The following is a 26917-nucleotide window of genomic DNA, read 5'->3' on the forward strand; positions in this document are numbered from 1 at the left end:
ACCACGTAGAAACAGAAATGACATGCCGCCATGTAATTAAGATTAATAACATCATGCTATTTAGTTTGTTTAGTATGAGAACAAGGTATAGACATGTTATATAGGAAAGGTAATCTTAAATGACTTCTCGTGATCTAACCACATAAAAAATTAAATTAACTTGACCTTCAAGGGGGGCGGGAGGTGCCATTGGAGAGGCGGGGCGCCCCCCCCTTAGGTAATGGTAGGGGAAACACTGATATAGGAATTTATAGTCCGTTTAATATTTGACCTGTGTTTCTCTCTCCTTTATCTTAAATGTGTGCTTTTCACTGTGCGTGCGTGTCTGTCTGCTTGTCTGTGTGTGTGTGTGTGTGTGTGTCTATGTCTATGTGTGTTAGTACGTGTGCATATTGTGTGTGTGGAGTGTTTTGTATGTGGGTGTGTCTGTCTTCTGTGTTTTCACCTTTTTCTTGTTTTTACAGGTACAACTTTAATTGTTTTGCTTATAGTCAATATGTCTCATGTGCAGCTGCTGTGTAACAATGAAAATTGTAAAAAGCGCTATATAAATAAAGTTGAGTTGACATTTGGACAAGATGATAAAAATCATCAAACATATGTCGGCAAATCTTTAAGTGTTTACCCAACGATGACGTCTTTCGCATCGCGAATGCAGAAGTGTGAAATGGGTCCATTAAAGTGGCAGTCCGTAAGTTTTTTTTTTTTATTAAAAATTAACTAAAACCAATTATTGAGCAAGTACATGAAAGAACGGCGTTTAAAACTGTGTCATTACCCTTGCTGGATTCACCACGGAAAGCTTGTAATAATGGTTTGTAATTTTCCTTGTCGGGTAGTGTTTCTCAGGAAAGCCTTGTTTGGTGTCTTTCGTCTATGCGTCATTTGTCACATTCGTGGACAGAACGAAGAGGATCCGGCTGCTAGCCCGCGTGTGGATGCTGCGGGTGACGGGTAGCATTGTACACAGAACATTTTTCTTCGAAACTTTTAGTATTATTTGTGGCGGCGTTTAGTACTTTTACTTTTAAATGCCAAGCAGCACTGACATCTGGGGATTCATCAGTTGTGAAAACCAAGAAAGTATGAACTGATGAGAGTTTACAAAGAAAAATGGAATGTGATAGGACTCGTGCAAAAACAAGTATTAATATTGGCAAGGCATTTCAAAGGTAGCGTGAACTCCGTAAACTGAAAGGATTGAAAACGGATGCAGACATGGCTTTATTTCTTCTGAACAGAACAGGCAAGACATTTAAATAGTTCAATAGATAACACAAAAACGGTAGCACACTTGCTGTGTCAATACAGACGGGTAGTTTCATCGGTTGTTCTTTATCTCTTTGTTATGTTCATTATGATAAATGTAACTCAAGCCCTATTCGCATGGGATTAGTATTATTTGGGGACCTCGTGTGATTTAGAAATTACCTCCCCACATCTGTATTTCATGTAGCGCACTCGCACGGGATAAGTGAAGCCTGTGATTTTACTCAAAATTACAGACTTATTTTCCAGGAAAAGACGACAAGGCTTTGCGTATAGTTTATGTATATATAGTTGTGTTGTGTATAATGATATATGACCGTATCTGTCAGCATTTGAGACTCTTCTGTCCAGTTCGCGTTACGGGAGACTCCCGGCCAAAACGACAGTGTTGGCAGGCATGGATATGACCCAGCACCCGAAATAATATCAAAACACTTCAACACAGCCTCCATTTGCGCTATTTTGGGTCTGTTTATGTTCTTATTTGTTTCGTGTTGTATCATCTTCCATGTTATCCGTTATGTTTATTATGCGCTACTGATGTACAGTGAAGATTCTCACCGTGCACTGTCACAGGCCACACGTGACATGACTCAAAACTCAGACTCATCCTCGCAGTTGAGCAGTGCCGAATCACAACTCGCGTAAAGGAAAATACCTCCGCACATCACATTTACATTTAGTCATTTATCAGACACTTTTATCCAAAGCGACTTACAAGTTGGGTAAACAATGGAAGCAACTGGGTCAACATTAGGAAAACAAAAAGCATAAGTGCAATAAAACATGTCTTACAAAGCCTACTACAGTGTACAGAGCTTAGTTTATTTTTTTCTATATAGATAGAGTAGAAAAGATATAGAAGTCAGAAATGATCACTTGCAGTAGCAATTACAAACTGAGATGGTGACAAAGAGGCCATTCTTACGGACTGCCACTTTAATGACCATATATTCAAATCCATTATAGACAGCTGGTTATAACTGGGTGATGCACATGAGAAATATTTCAGAGCTAAACACATTGTTTGTTAACACTTTAGTATAAGGACCAATTCTCACTATTAACTAGTTGCTTATTAGAATGCCTATTATTAGCATATTGGCTGTTTATAAGCACTTATAAAGCACATATTCTACATGACCATATTATACATCCCTAATCCTACCCAATACCTAAACCTAACAACTACCTTACTAACTATTAATAAGCAACAAATTAAGAGTTAACTAAGCAAAAGTCGTAGTTAATGGTTTACTAAAACCGAGAACTGGACCTTAAAATAAAGTGTGACCCATTGTTTTTATGCATGTAAAAGTAAATAATCTACACTTCAGGCAAAATTGATTATGTGAAAGCAAACTTTTAATTCACATCTAAAAATATTTATCATACATATTGGTACATTTGCCAACATATAAAATCATGTCAATCGTTTGGCTAGCCATAAATTATATAAGAAAGCATTTGTGAAGTGTTTCAGATCCTTCAGGGTAAGCTGTGCAGGTGGCTCAACTAATAGTCATAATAGACTTTGTCTCCAAATACAAGAAAATGTACATTATAGATATGTAATTTCTGTTGATATCAGACATACTGAAATATAACTAGGCGTTTCAGTTATCTCTAAACTGGCACAGCTTACTACACTAGTGATAATGTGAAATGGCCAGAAGTGTTTAATAGTTGTACAACTGTGCAATGTTTTTTTTTTTTAATAATTCATGAAAATAATAGTTGACACAAGAACTGTATTTAGTCTGATTATTTCAAATAAAGAAAGCTTTAAAAAACAAAACAAACAAACGTTTAGATATTAAAGCAAGAAAACTAACAGCACAATCTACAAATGCGCGATATATTGCAACCATACAGCAGTCTGTAAAATGCAAATGTTTTACACAAAGCAAGAGAGGCTGAAACAAACTATGAGAAAATATATTTTAGTTCCAAGTAAATGCTCAGGCTTGTATTTGTCAGCTGGGAGGCTTGTATTTGTATTACTAGAGGACAAAAGTAACCACATTTGAGCACAAAAAGTAATTCAGTGTTATTATCATGCTTTCATCCTCACTGGATAACTATGATATTTAAAGGGACATTTCACCCAAAAATAAAAATTCTGTCATCATTTACTCACCTTCGAGTTGTTCCAAATCTGTATAAATTTGTTTGTTCTGATGAGCACAGAGAAAGATGTTTGGAAGAATGCTTATAACCAAACTGTTCTTGGACCCCATTGACTACCATAGTAGGAAAAATAACTAGATTTTTTTGTTCTGTTGAACACAAAATATGATATTTCTATGAATGTAGGACAGCAAACAGTTGGACAGCCATTGTCATCTTTCCTGCTATGGTAGTCAATGGTGACCAAGAACCGTTTGGTTACAAACATTCTTCCAAATATCTTTAACTGTGTTCATCATAACAAACAAATTTATACAGGTTTAGAAGAACTAGAAAGTGAGTAATTCATGACATAATTTTCCTTTTTGGGTGAACTATCCCTTTAAACATGAGAAAAACATGAAACAAAATGTGTTTTTTGTGCCCTTATCTCTTAATTCTAGATGGTGTATTTTTGTTTCTTTTGCACAAGTTTGGCACAAAAGTTGAAGCAGCTAATCACTACAAGACAAAAACAATGAAAAGCACTTAACGGCAGTGACACTAGTTTGCCACTCCCATATGTGACCTGACATCAGACACATTATGCAGACTTATACATATGTATTCCAACAAGAACTTGATCATCTGCATGTCCAACGTTACTTTTTGCCAATTTGAGATACATGTCTACAAGGAACCACTGTGAATAGAGTAGTGTGAACCTTATTCCACCTGTTTGCTTCCATCTGATTTCTGGTCCAGTCGGCTTTTACTGCTCTTTACCATATAAATAAAGTATGTGAGCGTTTCCTTTTCATTAACAGGAATATTCCGGAAGTGGCGGCTCACAGTCTGGAAAAGAAAAAGACTTTAATTAAACTCACATTTATTTGTTTAAAGTTTTTCGCAATACATAGTTTCAGCATTTTAACAGTGTTTAATTGTACAGATCAGTACGCCACTCTCAACTGAATTTACTAGGTACAAACAAATTGCATTTTTATAGCAAATGTAAACACAAATGTCTACTTGCTATGGAACAAAAGCCAGCTGCAAATAAACGTTTACATTATTTTCTGTGCAAATGTATACGACCCATCGAGACCTATTAAACTGTCCTCAAAATTGAATGCAAAATCAGAAAAAAAAAATTCTGATCATGACCCCAAGAATCAAATCAAATTAAGATGTTCTAAATGACTCCCACCCCACTTTAAGTTATAAATGAACACTACCCATTAATTTAGACCTGATGGTGGCCACTTTAATTTGACACTTTAATGTCAATGTCACTATTGCTATCTTAAGCATAGAAAAGAGTCTTGACTTTAGTTTCGAGCTCATAAATACAACACTCCTGAATATGAACATGACAGAGTTAACACCAAAGGTCCGTGCAAACAAGATTACATTTTTAATTACTTGCAAAAGAATATGATCTGCAACAGGAGCATCATTAGGGGTTTGAACTGTGATTTTAATTTAGCTGTGATGTTTCTGGCCATAAACACATGCGCACACACACCATGTGACCGATTTCAGTTTATCATAGCATATCTCCAGCAGTTGAGTACGACAATAGGTGCATTAACATTAGGGCTGAAACGATTCCTCGAGTAACTCGAATACAAAAAATCATTGAGGCAATTTTTGTTGCCTCGAAGCCTCGTTTAATCCATTTAACTACAGTACACACGGACCGTTATTACTGACGCACAGCCCGCTAAACTCTATTCATGTTACAGGGCTCTCAAGTCTCATGCATTCACCGAGACACACGCATTTTAGTCTGTTTACACGCTCACACGTATTTCATGCTGATAAATAAGTGATAGCTTATTGAAATGGTGAACTGCTATTTTAATTAGTTCTATTTTGCGAGTGAAACTTGTTTTCCGGCTGCATCTTGAGTCCATCAAACTAGATGCGGACTAGTGGATGCTGATTTTTACGCATGCCATCTGGCTGTTCTGCGTGTCTGAGTGAATGAACGGCACAGTTTAACGTGCTACACGCGTGATGCTCATAAATTTGTCTGCGTCTGCACTAAATGAGGACATGAACACATGAACTTCATCTCCAGAGTTGCTCTGAGAGTTTATTTCACGAACATGTTATTGTTTGAGTGAAGAAACAGACATACTAAAAAATAAGCGTCTTCCGACAACCTGTCAAAATAAAAGTCATAGGCTATATATTACTATTTAATAGTAAAAAATAAACTAAAACTAATTTAGATAGTTGTTTTAAGTTAGTTGTTTACCTTTGACATTATTCTTTCTATTTTTATTCATGTTTCTTATTTATATATTTGTATTATATTGCATTTTGAATTTAATATGGCAATGGAATGTACAAAATGGGTTTAGTTTTCACAGATATTAATGTATGCAATTTCAGCAATAAAAACTTTAATTCTTATAAAAAGGAAACAAATTAGTTGTTTTACTCATTTTAAGAGACCTGTCTTATTTTCTCTTGTATATTTAGTATTGCTTTTTAATAAAGAAAAAGTACGTATTATCCGAATACCCGATTAATCGATGGAAAATCAGTAGAATATTCGATTAGTAAAAGAATCGATAGCTGCAGCCCTAATTAACATCAATGGTTTCTCAAACTGGGGGATCCAGATGGATCCAGAGGGGCCACAGATTTTGTAGTATTTCATGAATTATAGAAAAGTATCATATATTTTATGCAACCAAACATCCGAAAAATAAGACCACCAACCAAAAGAATAGATTTTCCAGCATTGTATAACTGAATATGTTTCTGGTTTAATTAAAATTCTAAGTTTAAGATTATAAGTCTTTATTTGGGGGGCCGCAAACGACCATCTGATTTGTTTCGCCATAGTTTCAAAACAAACTGAAATTTTTTCTGATCTTTTTACACTTTTCATAATAACACAACGATAAAGTTGTTTGAGGCGTTGTTTCTGGATCTTATTCTGCAATGCATGCATCTGTCACTTAATCAGACCACCGCGTCACGTGCTCACACAGGCGCGCACAGTGGTGCGGTGTTTACAGACTTTTTTCCTTCAGAGACTAGCGTCATTTTGGATAAACCTTAAATTTAAGTGAGTGGAAAAATGTCTCTCTGCGTCTTTTCCGTTCAGTGAGTGGCAGAAGCAGCACATTCATAACCAAACAGTAAAAAAGTTACTTGTAAGTGAATGATTACAAAACAGCGTTTACAAGCACCTGTCATTGTTACTGACTGGACATATGATTATAAACATTTCTTACGTCTGTAACTGGCAACTGCAAAGGCAACGGTTAGTAATGTGAATCTCACTCAGCCTTCCATTCCATTCCATTTTTTTATAAATTAATTTTGTCCTCCTCAAACTTGTATTGGACAATGTTTAAGTTACATCACAGACTTCTCCATTTTAGGAGATTAAATGTTTATTTATCCTCAACAGTTTACTATTGGAAAATGTTTAAATAAACCTTTTTATTTTAAAAATTTTAAAGGCATATTAAAATTTTAACTATAATGAATATTTTTTGTGATTATTTAGTACTCTGTTAAAACAATAGTTCCCTTTCTATCGGTCTCTCGACGTTGTGTCGAGCCGACAGATGGGGTTCGCTCTTGAGAACCTATCAACTTCTGACTAGTTTAGAAAAGGCCAATGAAATTGGCGAATGAAATTTGCATGCCGGACTCCGCCCCCGGATATCCGGATATAAAAGGGAGGCGTGCTGCATTCATTCACCTTTTGTTCTTCAGAGCCTTCACACTGATCGACTTCGAGACTTCAAACTCTACGCCGAATTACTGCTGGAATCTTACGACGTGGTGCAGCGGACGGTCCCTTCCTGCAGCGACTTCCCCTGGGCGTCTCGGCAGTGCCAGAAGTGTTCGAGTGTTTTTCTCTAAAAGAGCAAATTTCTCCAGCGTGGCATGTCCCGCTGTTCTCACTCATCGAGGAGGGGGACGGACACGATGTCTGCTTCCAGTACGCTGGGGCAGACATTGTGGATGCGTCCTGCCCGCACTGCGGGTGGTTGACGATTCAGACGTTGCGTCACGGTTGGCTGTGTTCCCACGGGACTCAGCCACCACCTCCTCTGCTCCCTGTTCCGTGACGGCAGGACTACGGCCCTGCTGTCCGCTACGGCAAGCAGCGAGGGTGATATGAGCGTTACTGTGAGGGTTACAGCCATGCTTTCCCAGGCCGCCGTGAGTGTTGGGTTGCAGTGCCCGCACTGCCTCTCCCAGCACTCGCGGCTGGCTACATGGCGCCTCGGGTTTGAGCCCCCAGTGCAGTGTTTTCCGGAAGTGCATGAGGAACTTAGTAAGACCTGGAACGCCCCCTTTCCGGCACGTTTCACGTCAAACAAAGTTGTCACCCTCTCTTCCCTCGAGGGTGAGACAGCTAGATGATATGTCGATGTCCCCCAGGTGGAGTATGCCGCCACGGTGCACTCGTGCCCGCACGGTGCACTCGTGCCCGTAGGCGGCGGCCACCTGGGGGGCTCGACCTAGACTCCCGTCCAAAGCATGTGGGGTCTCGGCATCTCTGGTGTCGAGAGCTTACATTGCGGCGGACCAAGCTTCCTCCTCTCTCCACGCTATGGCTCCTGCCAGGCCAAGGCGTTGAGAGAGCTCCACGAGGGTAAGACCGACCCAGCGCTTATGCAGGAACTCCGTGCCGCCACCGACCTCGCTCTACGGGCGACCAAGGTGACCACGCGGGCCCTGGGTCGGGCGATGTCCACACTTGTGGTCCATCAGAGACACCTCTGGCCGAACCTTGCACAGATGACTAATGCTGAGAAGGTCCGCTTTCTCGACGCACCCATCTCGCAAGGGGGGGCTGTTTGGTGATACTGTCGAGCTGCAGTTCTCGACAGTAAAGAAGCAGACAGAGGATATCAAGCATATCCTCCCCCGCCGCGACTCGGCCGCCCTCGGCCGTCGAGTCCCATTCACCGTCTGCTTCCCAGCAGCCCTGGTCCTCTTCGACGCCCTCCGGCTCTGGCGTCCCCCACTCAGGCGCCCCCCCCCCGGAAGAGACATCGAAGAGGAGACCATCGCCCCATCAGCAGCTGCGGCGAAAGCAGAAGCGGCCCTCATGGGAAGACCCCAGGGAGATCGAGGCTACCATCGGGCCCGACCCCAGCCACATCACTGGGGGATCGGATAGGGGAGGTTGCTGCCCTGTCTCACCATCTGCTGGCCCTCTCCTAGCTTTGGCTTCCCAGGCCGTCAGAGGTTGGCTAGGGAGGACGATCCGTCTCGGCTACGCGATCCAGTTCGCCATCCTCCCTCGTCATCGGCCGTTCCTGCAGTTCGCTTTCGAGGGGCGGGCATATCAGTACAGGGTCCTCCCCTTCGGTCTGTCCCTGTCTCCGCGTGTCTTCACGAAGATTGTGGAAGCCGCCCTCCTTCCCCTCAGGGAAAGAGGTGTGCGGGTACTGAACTATCTCGACAACTGGCTAATCTTGACACACTCGCGAGATCTGTTGTGTACACACAGGGACCTGGTGCTCCGGCACCTAGATCGGTTGGGGCTACAGGTCAACTGGGAAAAGAGCAAGCTCTCCCCTGTGCAGAGCATCCTCTTTTTCGGTATGAACTCGACTCTGTCTCCATGACAGCGCGACTGACTACAGAGTGCACCCAGTCAGTGTTGAACTGCCTGAAGCTTTTCATGAAAAACCACCACCCCCTCAGCGGGGGTGGTCCCCCTCGGGTCGATGCACATGCGACCGCTTCAACACTGGCTACAGTGTCGGGTTCCTTGGAGAGCGTGGCACACCGGCAGCAGGTGTATGGTCATCACGCCTTTCTGCCGACGCACCCTAACCCCCTGGTCTCCCATGACCTTCTTGCGGGCAGGGGTCAAGGCACGTTGTGGTGACGACGGATGCCTCCCTGCAGGGTTGGGGTGCCATGTGCAACGGGCACACAGTGTCGGGGCGGTGGACGGGCCCTGCGTTGGCATATCAACTGCCTAGAGTTGTTGGCTGTGCTACTTGCACTGAGGAGGCTACAACCTCTCGTGCAGGACAAGCACGTGCTGGTCCGGTCAGACAGCACAGCTGCCGTGGCGTATATCAATCGTCAGGGTGGCATTCGCTCACGGCAGTAAACACGACTCGCCCGGCGCCTCCCCCTCTGGAGTCAGCAGGTGATCCGCTCCCTGCGAACCACACACATCCCAGGCATCCTGAACCAGACAGCAGATGTGCTCTCTCGTCAGTCGACACCTCGCGGAGAGTGGCGACTCCATCCCCGCGCAGTCCGGCTCATTTGGGAGCAGTTCGGCCAGGCACAGGTGGACTTGTTTGCCTCCCCGGACTCCACCCATTGTCCGCTTTGGTACTCCCTGACTGAGGCACTCCTCGGCACGGATGCCCTTGCGCACAGCTGGCCGCGGGACAAGCGGAAGTACGCCTTCCCCCCAATGAGCCTCATTGCACAGACCCTGTGCAAGGTCAGGGAAGAGGAGCATCAAGTGGTACTAGTTGCGCCTTACTGGCCCAACCGGACTTGGTTCTCAGAGCTGGTGCTTCTGAAAACAAATCCCCCCTGGCCGATCCCCCTGGTGAAGGACCTGCTTTCCCAGGGGAGGGGGCACGTTATGGCATCCCAGGCAGACACCTGGAACTTCCATGTCTGGACGGGACGAGGAGATCCTGAGTGGCCCACCCCCGGTGGTTGGGACATCACTCAGGCTAGGGCCTCGGCCACTAGGCGGCTATACGCCCATAAGTGGCGCCTCTTCTTGTCCTGGTGATCTTCTCGAAGAGAAGACCCGTGGAGTTGCTCGATCGGGAACGTGCTGTCCCTTCCTCAAGGGAGACTGGAGAGTAACCTGTCCCCCCTCCACACTGGGAGTGTATGTAGCCGCTGCGGCCGCTCATCACGACCCAGTTGCTGGGAAGCCTCTGGAACAGCACGACCTTGTCATTAGGTTCCTAAGGGGCGCGAGAAGGCTACCGCCTCATCCACGCTCCGTACCCTCTTGCGAACTAGGTGGCGGGCCTCAAGAGGCCCCGCCCCCTTCGAGCCTCTCGGAGCTGCCGCTCTTTCTCACCTCACGATAAAGACGGCTCTCCTGATGGCGCTCACCTCCAAGAGGGTAGGGGACCTACAAGCACTCTCCGTGTCCACAGATTGCCTAGAACTCGGGCCCGGTGATTCTCACGCTATCCTGAGACCCCGGCCCGGCTACGTGCCCAAAGTTCCCACCACTCCCCCTAGACACCAGGTGGTGAACCTGCAGGCGCTCCCCCACCGGGGAGGAAGAACCAACCCCATCCGCGTTGTGTCCAGTACGCGCACTGCGCCTCTACTTGAACCACACGCAGAGCTTCAGAAGCTCTGAGCAGCTCTTTGTCTGTTTTGGAGGTCAGCAGAAGGGGAGGGCTGTCTCCAAACAGAGGCTGGCGCACTGGATCGTGGATGCCGTCGCTACGGCATACCGATCTCAAGATCGCCCCTGCCCGTTAGGAGTGAGGCACACTCCTCATGGGCATTGGCTCAGGGTGCCTCTCTGGCAGACATCTGTAGAGCTGCAGGTTGGGCTACGCCCATCACCTTCGCGAGGTTCTACAACCTACGCGTGGAACCGGTGTCAGCCCGTGTCCTGCAGGGCAACATGTAGGACCGGCAGCCGGTAGGGCGTACGCCTGCGAAAGCCCTACCCCTTCCTCTAGGGGGATCAGCGGCTATTTACGCCTCCCTTCTTTCCTCACTGGGTAAAGAACAGTCATCCCATCCATCACTAAGCACCTCCTGGGGGCAGGCTGGGCAGAGCAGCCCTGCCCCCTTAGGCCGGGTAACAGTTGAGTTATCTACCACATAGCTCTAACCGAACCTAGTGCTCCAGACGTGGTAACCCCCCCCCCGTCGGCGGTTCCGTCTGATGTATCCTCATGAATGGTTCCCACCTCGGCAACCCATGACCTCACTAGGTGGACTCCCACCTTGCGGTTAACTGCTTCAGTCCGCATGTTTTCCCATGAGTTCTCCCCTGATGGTGAGACCATGTGGTGTCTCCACTAATTCCTCCCTATGGTAGGTAGTGGTCTCTGTAGCGTTTTTCCCCCAGGGAGAATAATGCTTACCCAGTGGCCCTTACGGTGCCGGGCGGCTTCTCGCTGTTAGAGAATCAAGGCCTCTGCCCGTGACGGCCGGTGGCAGGGGCTTCCCACCTTTTCTTCAAAAGCTCTGGGACCGCCTACTGGACGGTTATAATTTCGCACTAGCGCTCACGTCTGACTCGCCCAGGCCAGTCAGCGTCGCTCCGCTAGAGATTGTGACACGGCACAGCGCTGTGGCGTTTTCCATAGGAACCCCATCTGTCGGCTCGACACAACGTCGAGAGACCGACAGAAAGGGAACGTCTTGGTTACGGATGTAACCTCAGTTCCCTGATGGAGGGAACGAGACGTTGTGTCCTTCTTGCCACAACGCTGGCCGCCGCAGTGGTCGAGGGATGCTCAGGCTCCTCAGACCAAAAGGTGAATGAATGCAGCACGCCGTCTCCCTTTTATACCCGGCGGAGACCGGCATGCAAATTTCATTCGCCACTTTCATTGGCCTTTTCTAAACTAGTCAGAAGTTGATAGGTTCTCAAGAGCGAACCCCATCTGTCGGCTCGACACAACATCTCGTTCCCTGCATCAGGGAACTGAGGTTACATCCGTAACCAAGACGTTATATTACATTAACATATATTACATAATTACTGTAAAATATAACAAAATTCTAAAAATATTACAAAAGACAACATCAATTGTTGCAGATCAGCAGCAGGAGTTAGATTTTATTCATCATCTGAGAAGACAGGGTTTTTCCTGGCTCAAAATGAGGCGGAGCCAAAGTGACTTTGACATATTAAAAGTTCTAATTTAAAATTGGATGAAAATGACAATAATTACATTATATTATTATATTTATTCAACCAAACAGAATTTTTTTTTTAAATAAAATAAAGCTTTTTTAGCATTTTCAACGAACGGACTAGCCAACTGATTTAACTAGTCTTACTAAATGAGCATCTTGCATTCTCTGTGGTTCACTTTAAATGATTCAAGGATCTCTTATATTCGCTAGTGACTGAAAAGTTCAATAGTTTAAATGAATCTGTTCAAATGAGTCATTCGTGTGCGATTCGTTCTGAACGAAATTTCGTTCATACTGGCGAACTCGCTGTGTACAGTATACGGTAGGGATGTAACGATTCACTCAGCTCACGATGCGATGCGATTCACGATTCTGATCTCACGATGCGATTTATTCACGATTTACTCACGATTTATTTTTAAAAAATGAGTTGAAAAATTAGAAATGAACAACTTCCCTTGCATTATTTCTTAAATGCTTTACGTTTCTTTGCATAATAAAATAATGTTTTATTTCAAATAACAAAAGTAAACTGCAATTTTATAACAAATTAATAATAGAAAAAGTCTCTTTAATATAAACAAACTAATACTGTCTGTGCTTTTCTTGGATTTTTTTGCATTTAAGAAATATCAGCATCCACGTTTAGGTTTGCAGTGAAAATAGCGGCCCCTGCTGTTCAAAAAATGTATTGCGATTCAGTTCAAGCCTCAACCGAATTGAATCGTCACTCATTATAACCGATTTTCAACCGGCTCACGGTGAATCGTTACATCCCTAGTATACGGTGATTCAACGATCCAACTGCACAGCTAAATACATTACAATGATGTACGTCATGTTAATTCAAGAAATTAAACGTACTTGGATACAAAACGAACAGCCGTGAAACACAGCTAGCTCTTGTTCTGCAACTCTTTTTAGCGCCTTAAGGCCCGATCAGATTGCGGGAGATGCTAAAAAGCGAAACGAATACCCGACGAACCAAGTTTTCATATCAACGATGAAATGAATGTTTGCTTTCTTCTATTTGACGCCCACACGGTAGATGCTGATGGAGAATACATTTCAGGCCTATACATTAGGTGGCGCTCAACCGCTATTCAGGCTTTGGCTGCGGAGAAGAAGAAAAGCTTAAAGCTTAGCGCGTAGCATTACAGGCTACTAGTACTGTTTGCTTTACGTACTTACAACAGCAGAACAAGAAATGGATTTCTCCAGCAGCAGCGAAGAGGAGTTTATTGTTTTTTGCCTGAATGAGCAAAGGAAGAGAAAAAGACGATATTGGGCTCACCCTATTCTTGAGAAGAGACAAGAGCATGGGGAGTTTAATAGATTGATCCATGAGTTAAAGCTGTACCACGATCGTTTTCATTGTTATTTCAGGACGATGGTCTGGGGGTTAATTAGTTACCAAATGGCATTTGCATTGCAGCTGTACTAGTTAAACAGTTGTAAAATATGTGTACACTTGACTTGATGTTTGTTTACATGTGCCTGTGCTTTCTACCTACAAGCAAAACTGCTTAGTTATTGTATATAAATAAAAATAAAGAAATTTGAAGAAACTGATTGTATTTGATGACTTTTACTGGTACCACCAATATATTTGTAATATCCCATACTACAACATAACATGTGAATTGTGTTCATATGAAAGATTATATATATATTAGTTTATATATACCGTTTATACTTTTATATTTGAATGCCACAGAAATTATTTTGTAGTCGCTGTGAGTTTTTTTCTTTCAAAAAGTTCTGTCTGTTCTGACACCAACGACAGTAACAACATTCTCTCCATTCTCTCACAACAGCTTTCTGAGCCTTTATCGCCCCCGCATGCCCTCAGTGGCTCTAGGCGCGTGACGTAAAATGCTTGATTCTTATTGGACGGTCCGTTTCTTCGCTTTGCGAATGGGGAAAGATTCGTCGCACTAGACAAAAAATATTTTCGCAGTCTATATGAAATGCTTCATAAGAATCTATTGTTTTTGTTCTAGAACGTTATCGCGACGAACATTCACACCGAATATTCGCGGGCAATCTGAACGGGCCTTTAGTGTGCTGGTAACGAAACAGCGCCTCCACTGTGGCGTAATGCCGCAACTGCAGTTACAAATGACAGTCTGTTAAATGCACGCAGCGTTTCTTGTGAAGACACCCGACATAATTTTGGCAAGAGTCTGAGGCGGCGCGACATTTGATGGAGGTGGCCGCCTCCAATTTCTCTATGCACGAAAAACCTTGGAAGAGCGAAGTGCTGACTGACAAGATGATGGCGGATGCTTTTCTGGCAAAGAACATGTAGTAGAATATGTAAGCACTGTTATCAAGAGCCGGTTTTCTTTTTGTTCTAATTTTCAAAAGCTGGTGCTTTGCCATTTATTTAAGAAAGTTTTTAGTTTTGTAATTCTTTCTTATTTGTTTGTTTTTTTGTTTTTTTATTTAACAAATGTTTTTTGTTTCATATTCCTTTCTTATTCTTTTCTTTTTTTGTGTGTTATTTAATGCATTTTTCTTATTTCTTTATTTAACAAACGTTTTTTGTTTCGTATTCCCTTCTTATTAGTTTCTTATTTATTTATTTGTTGCACAATGTGTGCCGTGATTGCTCGTTTTGTTAATATAGGCAACTTATCTAACGTAAATGTTTTTATTTTCATTTCTTATTTATTTTTTGCTTAATGTATGCTGTGATTATTCGTTTAGTAAGGTCTGTGTTTAATATAAGCAAATGTCATTGTACTTTTTAATAGTTTTTTGTGTTTTTATTAAGAAAGAAATTGAACCCACCATTAATTCAAGCAATTGCCGTTCCCGAATTTCCGCTATTTTAAAACTGAAAGTAAAATAAGTCATGCGCAGGGCCGCATCTTCGACCATACCACAGCAAACCCCTCACCCCCAGTGTTTTTACACGTCGATTAACCGATGGGAAAATTTCATCATCGCTACAAACTAAAATTCACATTTGTCTACGAGACTGCGTTGTCATGGTTTCTACGGCAGTGTAATATTGGTACTTGTAGGTAAGCTAACCTGCTTGTACCAATAAGTGGAGGCATAAAATACTGAGTGACCAAAAAACGTGCTTTTATTTACAAGTGCCAGTTAGTCCCATTGAACTGCAGGAGTATTTACAAATCCATATTTACGAAGTCTGGCTACGCCACGCAGTTGGCCCAAACTTCAATAATGGGGTTTGCTTACTGTCTGACTCACTCAATGAGCCCCGGACAATGCCTCGAGGAGCCTTTAAATAGCTCAAGCCCCTCCTTCAGGACTAAACCAACAAATAAGAAAAGGGTAAGGGAAAAAACAAATAAATAAAAATAAAAAATGCATTATAATGGCAAAAGAATAAGTAAACCGCTGAAACACAAAATTATATAAACAGCTGGTACCAAATATATATAAATACCCACAAGAAAAAACAATATTTACTTGTTCCCATGTTGAACAGTACACCAACGCCCCTCTACAACTAAACAGTTGGATGGCACCTTCTAGTGGCGGGAACGGAATATAGAAAATGGCGACTGACCATGGTTCGGTTTTCACTGTTAGAATTGCAAGATGAACCTGTACGTAAGTATAACTGTTTGGATATGTAAATAAACAAAAATGTAAACCAAGAAAAAAACCTTTAACATGAATACTTGCTGCAGTGTTTATTTCCTTTCCACACCCATAAGCCATTCTTAAGGTGTAACTTATTAAACATTCAACTACAGAAAACAAAATCCCAGTGTTATGTGCCAGACAACAACAATCAACAAACACATACTGATAGGATCACAAACCTTTCTGCGTAAACTTGATGTATAATGTACAAGTCCAGCTTAAAGCAAGAGTCTATTCAAACTAAATGTCTCTCGTCACAGGGTCTCTGTGACAGGCAGTAAAAGCGGAAACCGAGGGTAACACCAGAGACTGTTTTATTAGGGAGATGCAAGGTCTGGAGAAAGCATAACGGCTTACACAAATCATGTGAGGCACCTCAGCCAATCATATAACAGCATCTAGTCTGCTTTCCAGAATTCCGCGATTTTTTTGACTAAAGGTTGCAGGCTTACCATCTAGTGTCTTTGGTAACGCGGATATGACGCCATTGACAGGCGACTGCAAGACACAGCCCTGTGTCACTGGTTAAAATGATCTCACGATTTACAAATGGTTGGAAACATTTGAGTAGGGCTGGACAATAATTCAATAACAATAACTATCGCAATAGAATTAATTTCGTTAATTATGATATGGTTTTTAAACACATTTTCGATATTTCAATATACATTACACGTCCGGGTCTGAGCCCTCGCTCTGCTCCGCGGCAGTGGCTACTGGTGTTATGGAGCCCCACTCCATCTTGCCCGAGTATAAATCTCTAGTTTAAGCCCGTGTTCACACTTAACTTATTTTTTTGAGAAGAAAAAGTTGGCCAAGGCGCTTTTTTAGTAAAAAAAACGCTGGCAGCGTTTGGTTACAAACAGCAGCCGAACGCCATGACTTCGTCGTCAGTGTGCATGAAGGCAGCACAGAGAAACAGATAGGAAGCGTAACGGAAGTCTATTTGAATTACAAACAGAGAGCGTATTTGCAATAACTAATCACATATTTAAAAACTATAATACTAATTTCTCGCTAGAAATGCAATCAGAAGTTGTTGAAAGTGAAAATTAAACTTACATTTATACAAAACTATGCTTAAATTGGGCGTTTCGGCCACCATTTTATTTTTTCGAGCTGGAGCCTTCTCGACCAATCACGTTCCTCGCATGTTGTTATGGAAACGACAGGTCTCTGTCATTGGTTAGCTGGGGAAAAGGAGATTGACGTGGGCGTTTTTTTTCCAGAAAAGTAGAACTTTTTTCAACCTCTAAAGACGCTCTGAGCTGCAGAAAAAGACGCCGGAGCTGGCGTTCAAAAAAGCGCTCAGGACGTTTTTGAAGACACGGTTTACTCCATAGGATTATAATGTAAAACAGACGCTAGCAGCTTCGAAAAAGAAATCAAGTGTAAACACGAGCTAAGTTTAATATTGATCATTTTTGTCCGTATATTAATTTACAAAACAGATCTGCAACTTACTAATGCTTGCTTTCGGAAAATAAACACGAACAAGTTTAAACAGATCTCAATGTCAATTTCGAGGACAGAATGGCAAATTTCGTAGTTTTTTATAGCTAACTGAAGCACACTGTAGGGCCTTTGAAAGACACTGAAATGAATGAAAACGGTTCTTAATGTCAGCTTGCAGGAGAGCATGGCAGATCTTGTATAAAGTTTTACCAAAAAAAACGGGAAATCCAATCATACAGAAAATTCAGTGGACGTTAATAATTGAAAATTATTAATTTAGAAGAATATGTCAAAAGAAAAAAAGTGTCAAGTAATGGGAGGCCTGTGCCCCTGTAGAGCTCTGAAAATATGACAATGCTTTAAAGCACATTTGAAGTTATGGAATTATGCTTTGAAGCACGTTTAGAAAAGTTATTCTCAATTTTATTGGTAAACAACATGATTCTAATATTTGAAACTTACACAAGGTAAGGGCACAGTCCTATACAAAAATATTTTATTCTAATAATCATATATAGCTTTGCACACTGCTGGCATCTAGAATGATTTTGACCAGCATTTTATTGTTCAAATCAGAGGGCTCTCTCAACTTCTAGCTTACATTTTACTTTTTGTAATACTACTACTACTACATTTTATTTATAGGCGCCTTACTGACACTCAAGGACACCGTACAGCAAACAGTCAACAATAACAACAATCATCATTAAAGACAATTAATACAGGCTAAATACAAGCATAAAATAATCACACAAAACTAATACAAAATTACAAAAAAGCCTGCCTAAAAAAGTATGTTTCTACTTTTAAGGACTTGTGGTAACGAGTTCCAGAGGTAAGGAGTATGGCGTTATTATAATGACAAATGTCGCGAGCGCATTATTACAAGGCGAGAGCGCATTCTTGTCATACGAGCGCGCGAATCTCTCCGCTCGCACGCCGATTTCCTTTGCTCGTGCACAAAACTGGACGCGCGCTTTCAACTATACGCTGCTCTCTTATGAATTTTCTCTCCTCTCGCTCAGTGAGCGTGTGCGCACTCAAAATGCGTTCCGTGCGTCCACGAATCTTTTGGTACTCTTGCTCTCGAGAGGTCCTCCTGTGTGTTCCAGGCATTATAGGCTGTCAAAAGTAGTCAACCAATCAGGGATAGGCTTCCACGGCGGGCCAATGAAAATGCGACCTCTTAACTACAGTAGGCCTAATTGTTAAAAATGCTTGATGAAGAGTTGTTTTTCGTGTTCTTTTCTACAAAAGTGTCATGTTAATGTGTAATTCTTGTAAAATAGTATATTGTAAATTGCTGAGTTTCATTCTTATAAAATCTTTTAATATATAAANATTTATATATTAAAAGATTTTATAAGAATGAAACTCAGCAATTTACAATATACTATTTTACAAGAATTACACATTAACATGACACTTTTGTAGAAAAGAACACGAAAAACAACTCTTCATCAATCATTTTTAACAATTAGGCCTACTGTAGTTAAGAGGTCGCATTTTCATTGGCCCGCCGTGGAAGCCTATCCCTGATTGGTTGACTACTTTTGACAGCCTATAATGCCTGGAACACACAGGAGGACCTCTCGAGAGCAAGACTACCAAAGGATTCGTGGACGCACGGAACGCATTTTGAGTGCGCACACGCTCACTGAGCGAGAGGAGAGACAATTCATAAGAGAGCAGCGTATAGTTGAAAGCGCGCGTCCAGTTTTGTGCACGAGCAAAGGAAATCGGCGTGCGAGCGGAGAGATTCGCGCGCTCGTATGACAAGAATGCGCTCTCGCCTTGTAATAATGCGCTCGCGACATTTGTCATTATAATAACGCCATAAAGGAGCTGCATGACTGAAAGCTTGAGAACCCATAATAGTGCAAGTTCGAGGAAGAACAAGTTTAAGTGCAGCAGATGATCTGAGAGTGCGAGTCGGAGTGTAATTGCAAAGGAGTTCTGCTAAGTAGGGAGGAGCCAAATTATTGAGTGCTTTATAAGCGAGGAGAAGGATTTTAAAGTTAATTCAATATTTAACCGGAAGCCAATGCAGGTGTTGTAATGTGGGAGTAATGTGCTTGGTTATAGGAGTCCGACAGATAATTCGTAATTATAATATTGTTTATATCGTTATCGGAATTATATCGTATTGACCGAAATGCATGAATATATTTCAATATAAATTTTGGCCATATCGTCCAGCCCTACATTTGAGATATTGTAAGTACTCAAATGAATAAAATATATAACACTGGCCTAGTGGTTTTGGGATATTTTACTGCAAAAAAATATATAAACTGTCTCTTTAACTACATATTTGAAGTACTACATAGTACTTCCGAGTCTTTGTAATGTGTTTCAACAATACATTTCTATAAAGTGTTTAGAAACAATTCTCAGATTTCTCTTTACCCAGAGTTTAAATGTATTTATTACATTTTTGGTAGAATTTTATCATAAGCCAATTTGCAGAACGACACCGTTTTATTTCTTAGGAATAGAGATGATTCCTTTAGTTATTGAAAAGATTTCTACCTTCTCTAAGGCATTAAGCCTGACTTTATATCTAAAAAAGTGTGAATGGCCATCCACAAATGTGCTTCAAAAGAAGTGGAGGATATTCCAATAAAAGGAAATGTTAAATACTTAAGGATAATTATGATTACCAAGGATTTGGTAAATAGGCAACATTTAAATTTTAATGCTAAATTAGCCACTGAGAGGCTAAAACAGGACTTCCATGCATTTGCGGCACAACAAAAATATATGTGAGGGAAAAATACTCTAATCTTCTTTATTGCGCAGTAGGGTTGTTCCGATAGACGATACTATCGTGTATCGACGATCCTAAGACCAATCGGCGATAGCTGATTCCCTAGACGATAGTTGGCTGTTTGCCAATATATGTTGCAAATCAATATNATGAAAACTCAAAGCCCGCACATTATAAACTCTCTGGCGCGAGGAAAAGCCCGAGCCGCGCGCATCACAAGCTCTCTCGTGCACTGAAAACTCAAAGCCCGCACATTATAAACTCTCTCTCGCAGGTCTGTCCAGCGCTGTTCTTGTGGATAATCTCCCAGACTGCCCCACGAGCGCGGCTCGCCTGTCTGAATAAGCCCGTTACACTGCGTTCCAAATTATTATGCAAATTGGATTTAAGTGTCGTAAACATTTAATTTTATATTGTTCAATTAAACTTATGGATGGTATTGTGTCTCAGTGCTCTTTGGATCACTGAAATCAATCTCAGACACCTGTGATAAGTAGTTTGCCAGGTGAGCCCAATTAAAGGAAAACTACTTAAGAAGGACGTTCCACATTATTAAGCAGGCCACAGGTTTCAAGCAATATGGGAAAGAAAAAGGATCTGTCTGCTGCCGAAAAGCGTCAAATAGTGCAATGTCTTGGACAAGGTATGAAAACATTAGATATTTCACGAAAACTTAAGCGAGATCATCGTACTGTGAAGAGATTTGTGGCTGATTCAGAGCACAGAAGGGTTCGTGCAGATAAAGGCAGAATGAGGAAGGTTTCTTCCAGACAAATTCATCGGATTAAGAGAGCAGCTGCAAAAATGCCATTGCAAAGCAGCAAACAGGTATTTGAAGCTGCTGGTGCCTCGGGAGTCCCGAAAACCTCAAGGTGTAGGATCCTCCAGATGCTTGCAGTTGTGCATAAACCTACTATTCGGCCACCCCTAACCAATGCTCACAAGCAGAAACGGTTGCAGTGGGCCCACACATACATGAAGACTAATTTTCAAACAGTCTTGTTTACTGATGAGTGCCGTGCAACCCTGGATGGTCCAGATGGATGGAGTAGTGATGGTTGGTGGATGGCCACCATGTCCCAACAAGGCTGCGACGTCAGCAAGGAGGTGGCGGAGTCATGTTTTGGGCTGGAATCATGGGGAGACAGCTGGTGGGCCCCTTTAGGGTCCCTGAAGGTGTGAAAATGAACTCTGCAAGGTATGTAGAGTTTCTGACTGAGCACTTTCTTCCATGGTACAAAAAGAAGAACCATGCCTTCCGTAGCAAAATCATCTTCATGCATGACAATGCACCATCTCATGCTGCAAAGAATACCTCTGTGTCATTGGCTGCTATGGGCATAAAAGGAGAGAAACTCATGGTGTGGCCACCATCCTCCCCTGACCTCAACCCTATTGAGAACCTTTGGAGCATCCTCAAGCGAAAGATCTATGATGGTGGGAGGCAGTTAGCATCAAAACAGCAGCTCTGGGAGGCTATTCTGACATCCTGCAAAGAAATTCAATCAGAAACTATCCAAAAACTCACAAGTTCAATGGATGCAAGAATTGTGAAGGTGATATCAAAGAAGGGGTCCTATGTTAACATGTAACTTGCCCTGTTAGGATGTTTTTGATTGAAATAGCTTTTGATTTCAGTAAATATGACCTCCTAATGCTGCAAATTCAACAAATGACCATTTTCAGTTTTTTACAACCTATGAAATGTTTTCAAACTCTGTTGTGCATAATAATTTGGAACAGTGCATTTTGAGTTTTTCATTTTTTAAATAAATACTGTTGTCAGTGGGAGGTTTGTTCAATAAAATTCCAAATGTACCCTAACTGTTGATTACTTGAAAATTATACTGACTGTCATTTGCATCGACAAATTAGGAAAACCAGAGAAAGATATATTTGCATAATAATTTGGAACCCAGTGTAAAAAGCCATCATGAAATATGGGCGTATGAAAACAAGTGTATACAGTGAAAGCAATGAAACTTTGCTAGCGGGCCTAGCACCAGATGCATTGAGCTGAAGTGTAAGATAGCGTAATATTATCTTGCGATTTCTGAAAATTCACTCATCTCGGAATACAGCTCAGATGTCAGCTCGCTCAGCCCTCTTCGTGACATACGCAATAAAGAAGATTAGAGTATTTTTCCCTCACATATATTTTTGTTGTGCCGCAAATGCATGGAAGTCCTGTTTTAGCCTCTCAGTGGCTAATTTAGCATTAAAATTTAAATGTTGCCTATTTACCAAATCCTTGGTAATCATAATTATACATAAGTATTTAACATTTCCTTTTATTGGAATAACCTCCACTTCTTTTGAAGCACATTTGTGGATGGCCATTCACACTTTTTTAGATATAAAGTCAGGCTTAATGCCTTAGAGAAGGTAGAAATCTTTTCAATAACTAAAGGAATCATCTCTATTCCTAAGAAATAAAACGGTGTCGTTCTGCAAATTGGCTTATGATAAAATTCTACCAAAAATGTAATAAATACATTTAAACTCTGGGTAAAGAGAAATCTGAGAATTGTTTCTAAACACTTTATAGAAATGTATTGTTGAAACACATTACAAAGACTCGGAAGTACTATGTAGTACTTCAAATATGTAGTTAAAGAGACAGTTTATATATATTTTTGCAGTAAAATATCCCAAAACCACTAGGCCAGTGTTATATATTTTATTCATTTGAGTACTTACAATATCTCAAATGTAGGGCTGGACGATATGGCCAAAATTTATATTGAAATATATTCATGCATTTCGGTCAATACGATATAATTCCGATAACGATATAAACAATATTATAATTACGAATTATCTGTCGGACTCCTATAACCAAGCACATTACTCCCACATTACAACACCTGCATTGGCTTCCGGTTAAATATCGAATTAACTTTAAAATCCTTCTCCTCGCTTATAAAGCACTCAATAATTTGACTCCTCCCTACTTAGCAGAACTCCTTTGCAATTACACTCCGACTCGCACTCTCAGATCATCTGCTGCACTTAAACTTGCACTATTATGGGTTCTCAAGCTTTCAGTCATGCAGCTCCTTTATGGCGTTATTATAATGACAAATGTCGCGAGCGCATTATTACAAGGCGAGAGCGCATTCTTGTCATACGAGCGCGCGAATCTCTCCGCTCGCACGCCGATTTCCTTTGCTCGTGCACAAAACTGGACGCGCGCTTTCAACTATACGCTGCTCTCTTATGAATTGTCTCTCCTCTCGCTCAGTGAGCGTGTGCGCACTCAAAATGCGTTCCGTGCGTCCACGAATCCTTTGGTAGTCTTGCTCTCGAGAGGTCCTCCTGTGTGTTCCAGGCATTATAGGCTGTCAAAAGTAGTCAACCAATCAGGGATAGGCTTCCACGGCGGGCCAATGAAAATGCGACCTCTTAACTACAGTAGGCCTAATTGTTAAAAATGATTGATGAAGAGTTGTTTTTCGTGTTCTTTTCTACAAAAGTGTCATGTTAATGTGTAATTCTTGTAAAATAGTATATTGTAAATTGCTGAGTTTCATTCTTATAAAATCTTTTAATATATAAATCTTTTAATGAGTGGATTCTTGCGTGTGGGTAGGTGGGTGGATGGGGGGCACCAAGAGGTCTTAATACGCCTCTGGATCCACCACGTTCTCAGGTTACAATTTTTATATATTTGATGCAACATTATTCATCAAATGTATATTATAAATGAACGGTAAGGGAGCGTTTGGTATATTGCATAGAAGTTCAGTTGTGTGCCCTGAACTTCTGGAACACTGAATGCAGAACACTTACAGTGTGTGTCTGCAAACGCATTAAATGCATAACCAAATAAGTATAGAATACTATATGATATTTCCAAATGCTCCAATGCTATTATTGTTTTGATGTGTACCGTTACTTGTAGTAAATATTATTTTAGAATAAAGCTAACTTAAGACACCAATCTAAATTATTCGGTAATCAATTTAGTACTATTTTGACAATATTATGTTTAGTGTAGGACATGCATGAGGACCACATGAACTTGAGGGTGTTGGCCTGTTTTGTCTGAATAACATGGTAGTTAAACTGATGTTTATATGTAGCCTACAAAGCATCCTAATGCCCCGTTCATTTCTAATACACATTTGACTAATAATGTTGCATCAAATATATTAATATTGTTACCTGAGAACGTGGTGGATCCATCTCGCTTCGTTGAAAACGTCGAGTCACTTTCAACCAATAAGATGCCATGTAAAAGGTCGCGTTTTCATTGGCCCGCCGTGGAAGCCTATCCCTGATTGGTTGACTACTTTTGACAGCCTATAATGCCTGGAACACACAGGAGGACCTCTCGAGAGCAAGAGTACCAAAAGATTCGTGGACGCACGGAACGCATTTTGAGTGCGCACACGCTCACTGAGCGAGAGGAGAGAAAATTCATAAGAGAGCAGCGTATAGTTGAAAGCGCGCGTCCAGTTTTGTGCACGAGCAAAGGAAATCGGCGTGCGAGCGGAGAGATTCGCGCGCTCGTATGACAAGAATGCGCTCTCGCCTTGTAATAATGCGCTCGCGACATTTGTCATTATAATAACGCCATACTCCTTACCTCTGGAACTCGTTACCACAAGTCCTTAAAAGTAGAAACATACTTTTTTAGGCAGGCTTTTTTGTAATTTTGTATTAGTTTTGTGTGATTATTTTATGCTTGTATTTAGCCTGTATTAATTGTCTTTAATGATGATTGTTGTTATTGTTGACTGTTTGCTGTACGGTGTCCTTGAGTGTCAGTAAGGCGCCTATAAATAAAATGTAGTAGTAGTAGTATTACAAAAAGTAAAATGTAAGCTAGAAGTTGAGAGAGCCCTCTGATTTGAACAATAAAATGCTGGTCAAAATCATTCTAGATGCCAGCAGTGTGCAAAGCTATATATGATTATTAGAATAAAATATTTTTGTATAGGACTGTGCCCTTACCTTGTGTAAGTTTCAAATATTAGAATCATGTTGTTTACCAATAAAATTGAGAATAACTTTTCTAAACGTGCTTCAAAGCATAATTCCATAACTTCAAATGTGCTTTAAAGCATTGTCATATTTTCAGAGCTCTACAGGGGCACAGGCCTCCCATTACTTGACACTTTTTTTCTTTTGACATATTCTTCTAAATTAATAATTTTCAATTATTAACGTCCACTGAATTTTCTGTATGATTGGATTTCCCCTTTTTTTTTGGCAAAACTTTATACAAGATCTGCCATGCTCTCCTGCAAGCTGACATTAAGAACCGTTTTCATTCATTTCAGTGTCTTTCAAAGGCCCTACAGTGTGCTTCAGTTAGCTATAAAAAACTACGAAATTTGCCATTCTGTCCTCGAAATTGACATTGAGATCTGTTTAAACTTGTTCGTGTTTATTTTCCGAAAGCAAGCATTAGTAAGTTGCAGATCTGTTTTGTAAATTAATATACGGACAAAAATGATCAATATTAAACTTAGCCCGTGTTTACACTTGACTTCTTTTTCGAAGCTGCTAGCGTCTGTTTTACATTATAATCCTATGGAGTAAACCGTGTCTTCAAAAACGTCCTGAGCGCTTTTTTGAACGCCAGCTCCGGCGTCTTTTTCTGCAGCTCAGAGCGTCTTTAGAGGTTGAAAAAAGTTCTACTTTTCTGGAAAAAAAACGCCCACGTCAATCTCCTTTTCCCCAGCTAACCAATGACAGAGACCTGTCGTTTCCATAACAACATGCGAGGAACGTGATTGGTCGAGAAGGCTCCAGCTCGAAAAAATAAAATGGTGGCCGAAACGCCCAATTTAAGCATAGTTTTGTATAAATGTAAGTTTAATTTTCACTTTCAACAACTTCTGATTGCATTTCTAGCGAGAAATTAGTATTATAGTTTTTAAATATGTGATTAGTTATTGCAAATACGCTCTCTGTTTGTAATTCAAATAGACTTCCGTTACGCTTCCTATCTGTTTCTCTGTGCTGCCTTCATGCACACTGACGACGAAGTCATGGCGTTCGGCTGCTGTTTGTAACCAAACGCTGCCAGCGTTTTTTTTACTAAAAAAGCGCCTTGGCCAACTTTTTCTTCTCAAAAAAATAAGTTAAGTGTGAACACGGGCTTAAACTAGAGATTTATACTCGGGCAAGATGGAGTGGGGCTCCATAACACCAGTAGCCACTGCCGCGGAGCAGAGCGAGGGCTCAGACCCGGACGTGTAATGTATATTGAAATATCGAAAATGTGTTTAAAAACCATATCATAATTAACGAAATTAATTCTATTGCGATAGTTATTGTTATTGAATTATTGTCCAGCCCTACTCAAATGTTTCCAACCATTTGTAAATCGTGAGATCATTTTAACCAGTGACACAGGGCTGTGTCTTGCAGTCGCCTGTCAATGGCGTCATATCCGCGTTACCAAAGACACTAGATGGTAAGCCTGCAACCTTTAGTCAAAAAAATCGCGGAATTCTGGAAAGCAGACTAGATGCTGTTATATGATTGGCTGAGGTGCCTCACATGATTTGTGTAAGCCGTTATGCTTTCTCCAGACCTTGCATCTCCCTAATAAAACAGTCTCTGGTGTTACCCTCGGTTTCCGCTTTTACTGCCTGTCACAGAGACCCTGTGACGAGAGACATTTAGTTTGAATAGACTCTTGCTTTAAGCTGGACTTGTACATTATACATCAAGTTTACGCAGAAAGGTTTGTGATCCTATCAGTATGTGTTTGTTGATTGTTGTTGTCTGGCACATAACACTGGGATTTTGTTTTCTGTAGTTGAATGTTTAATAAGTTACACCTTAAGAATG

General features: G+C 41.4%; 1 protein-coding gene across 1 annotated transcript in view; it reads right to left on the minus strand.

Annotated features, from left to right (window-relative positions):
* Positions 1-2096: 2096 nt before the first annotated feature.
* sap30l (sap30-like) overlaps positions 2097-26917 on the minus strand; it is a 47340-nt gene continuing 22519 nt past the window's right edge. Inside the window, exon 4 of the mRNA XM_057327770.1 lies at positions 2097-4233. Coding sequence (XP_057183753.1) covers positions 4105-4233 — 129 coding nt within the window. The 3' untranslated portion in view covers positions 2097-4104. The remainder of the gene's footprint in view (positions 4234-26917) is intronic.

The sequence above is a fragment of the Triplophysa rosa genome, unplaced genomic scaffold (genome assembly GCF_024868665.1).
Source record: "Triplophysa rosa unplaced genomic scaffold, Trosa_1v2 scaffold28_ERROPOS154266, whole genome shotgun sequence".
Classification (NCBI taxonomy): domain Eukaryota; kingdom Metazoa; phylum Chordata; class Actinopteri; order Cypriniformes; family Nemacheilidae; genus Triplophysa; species Triplophysa rosa.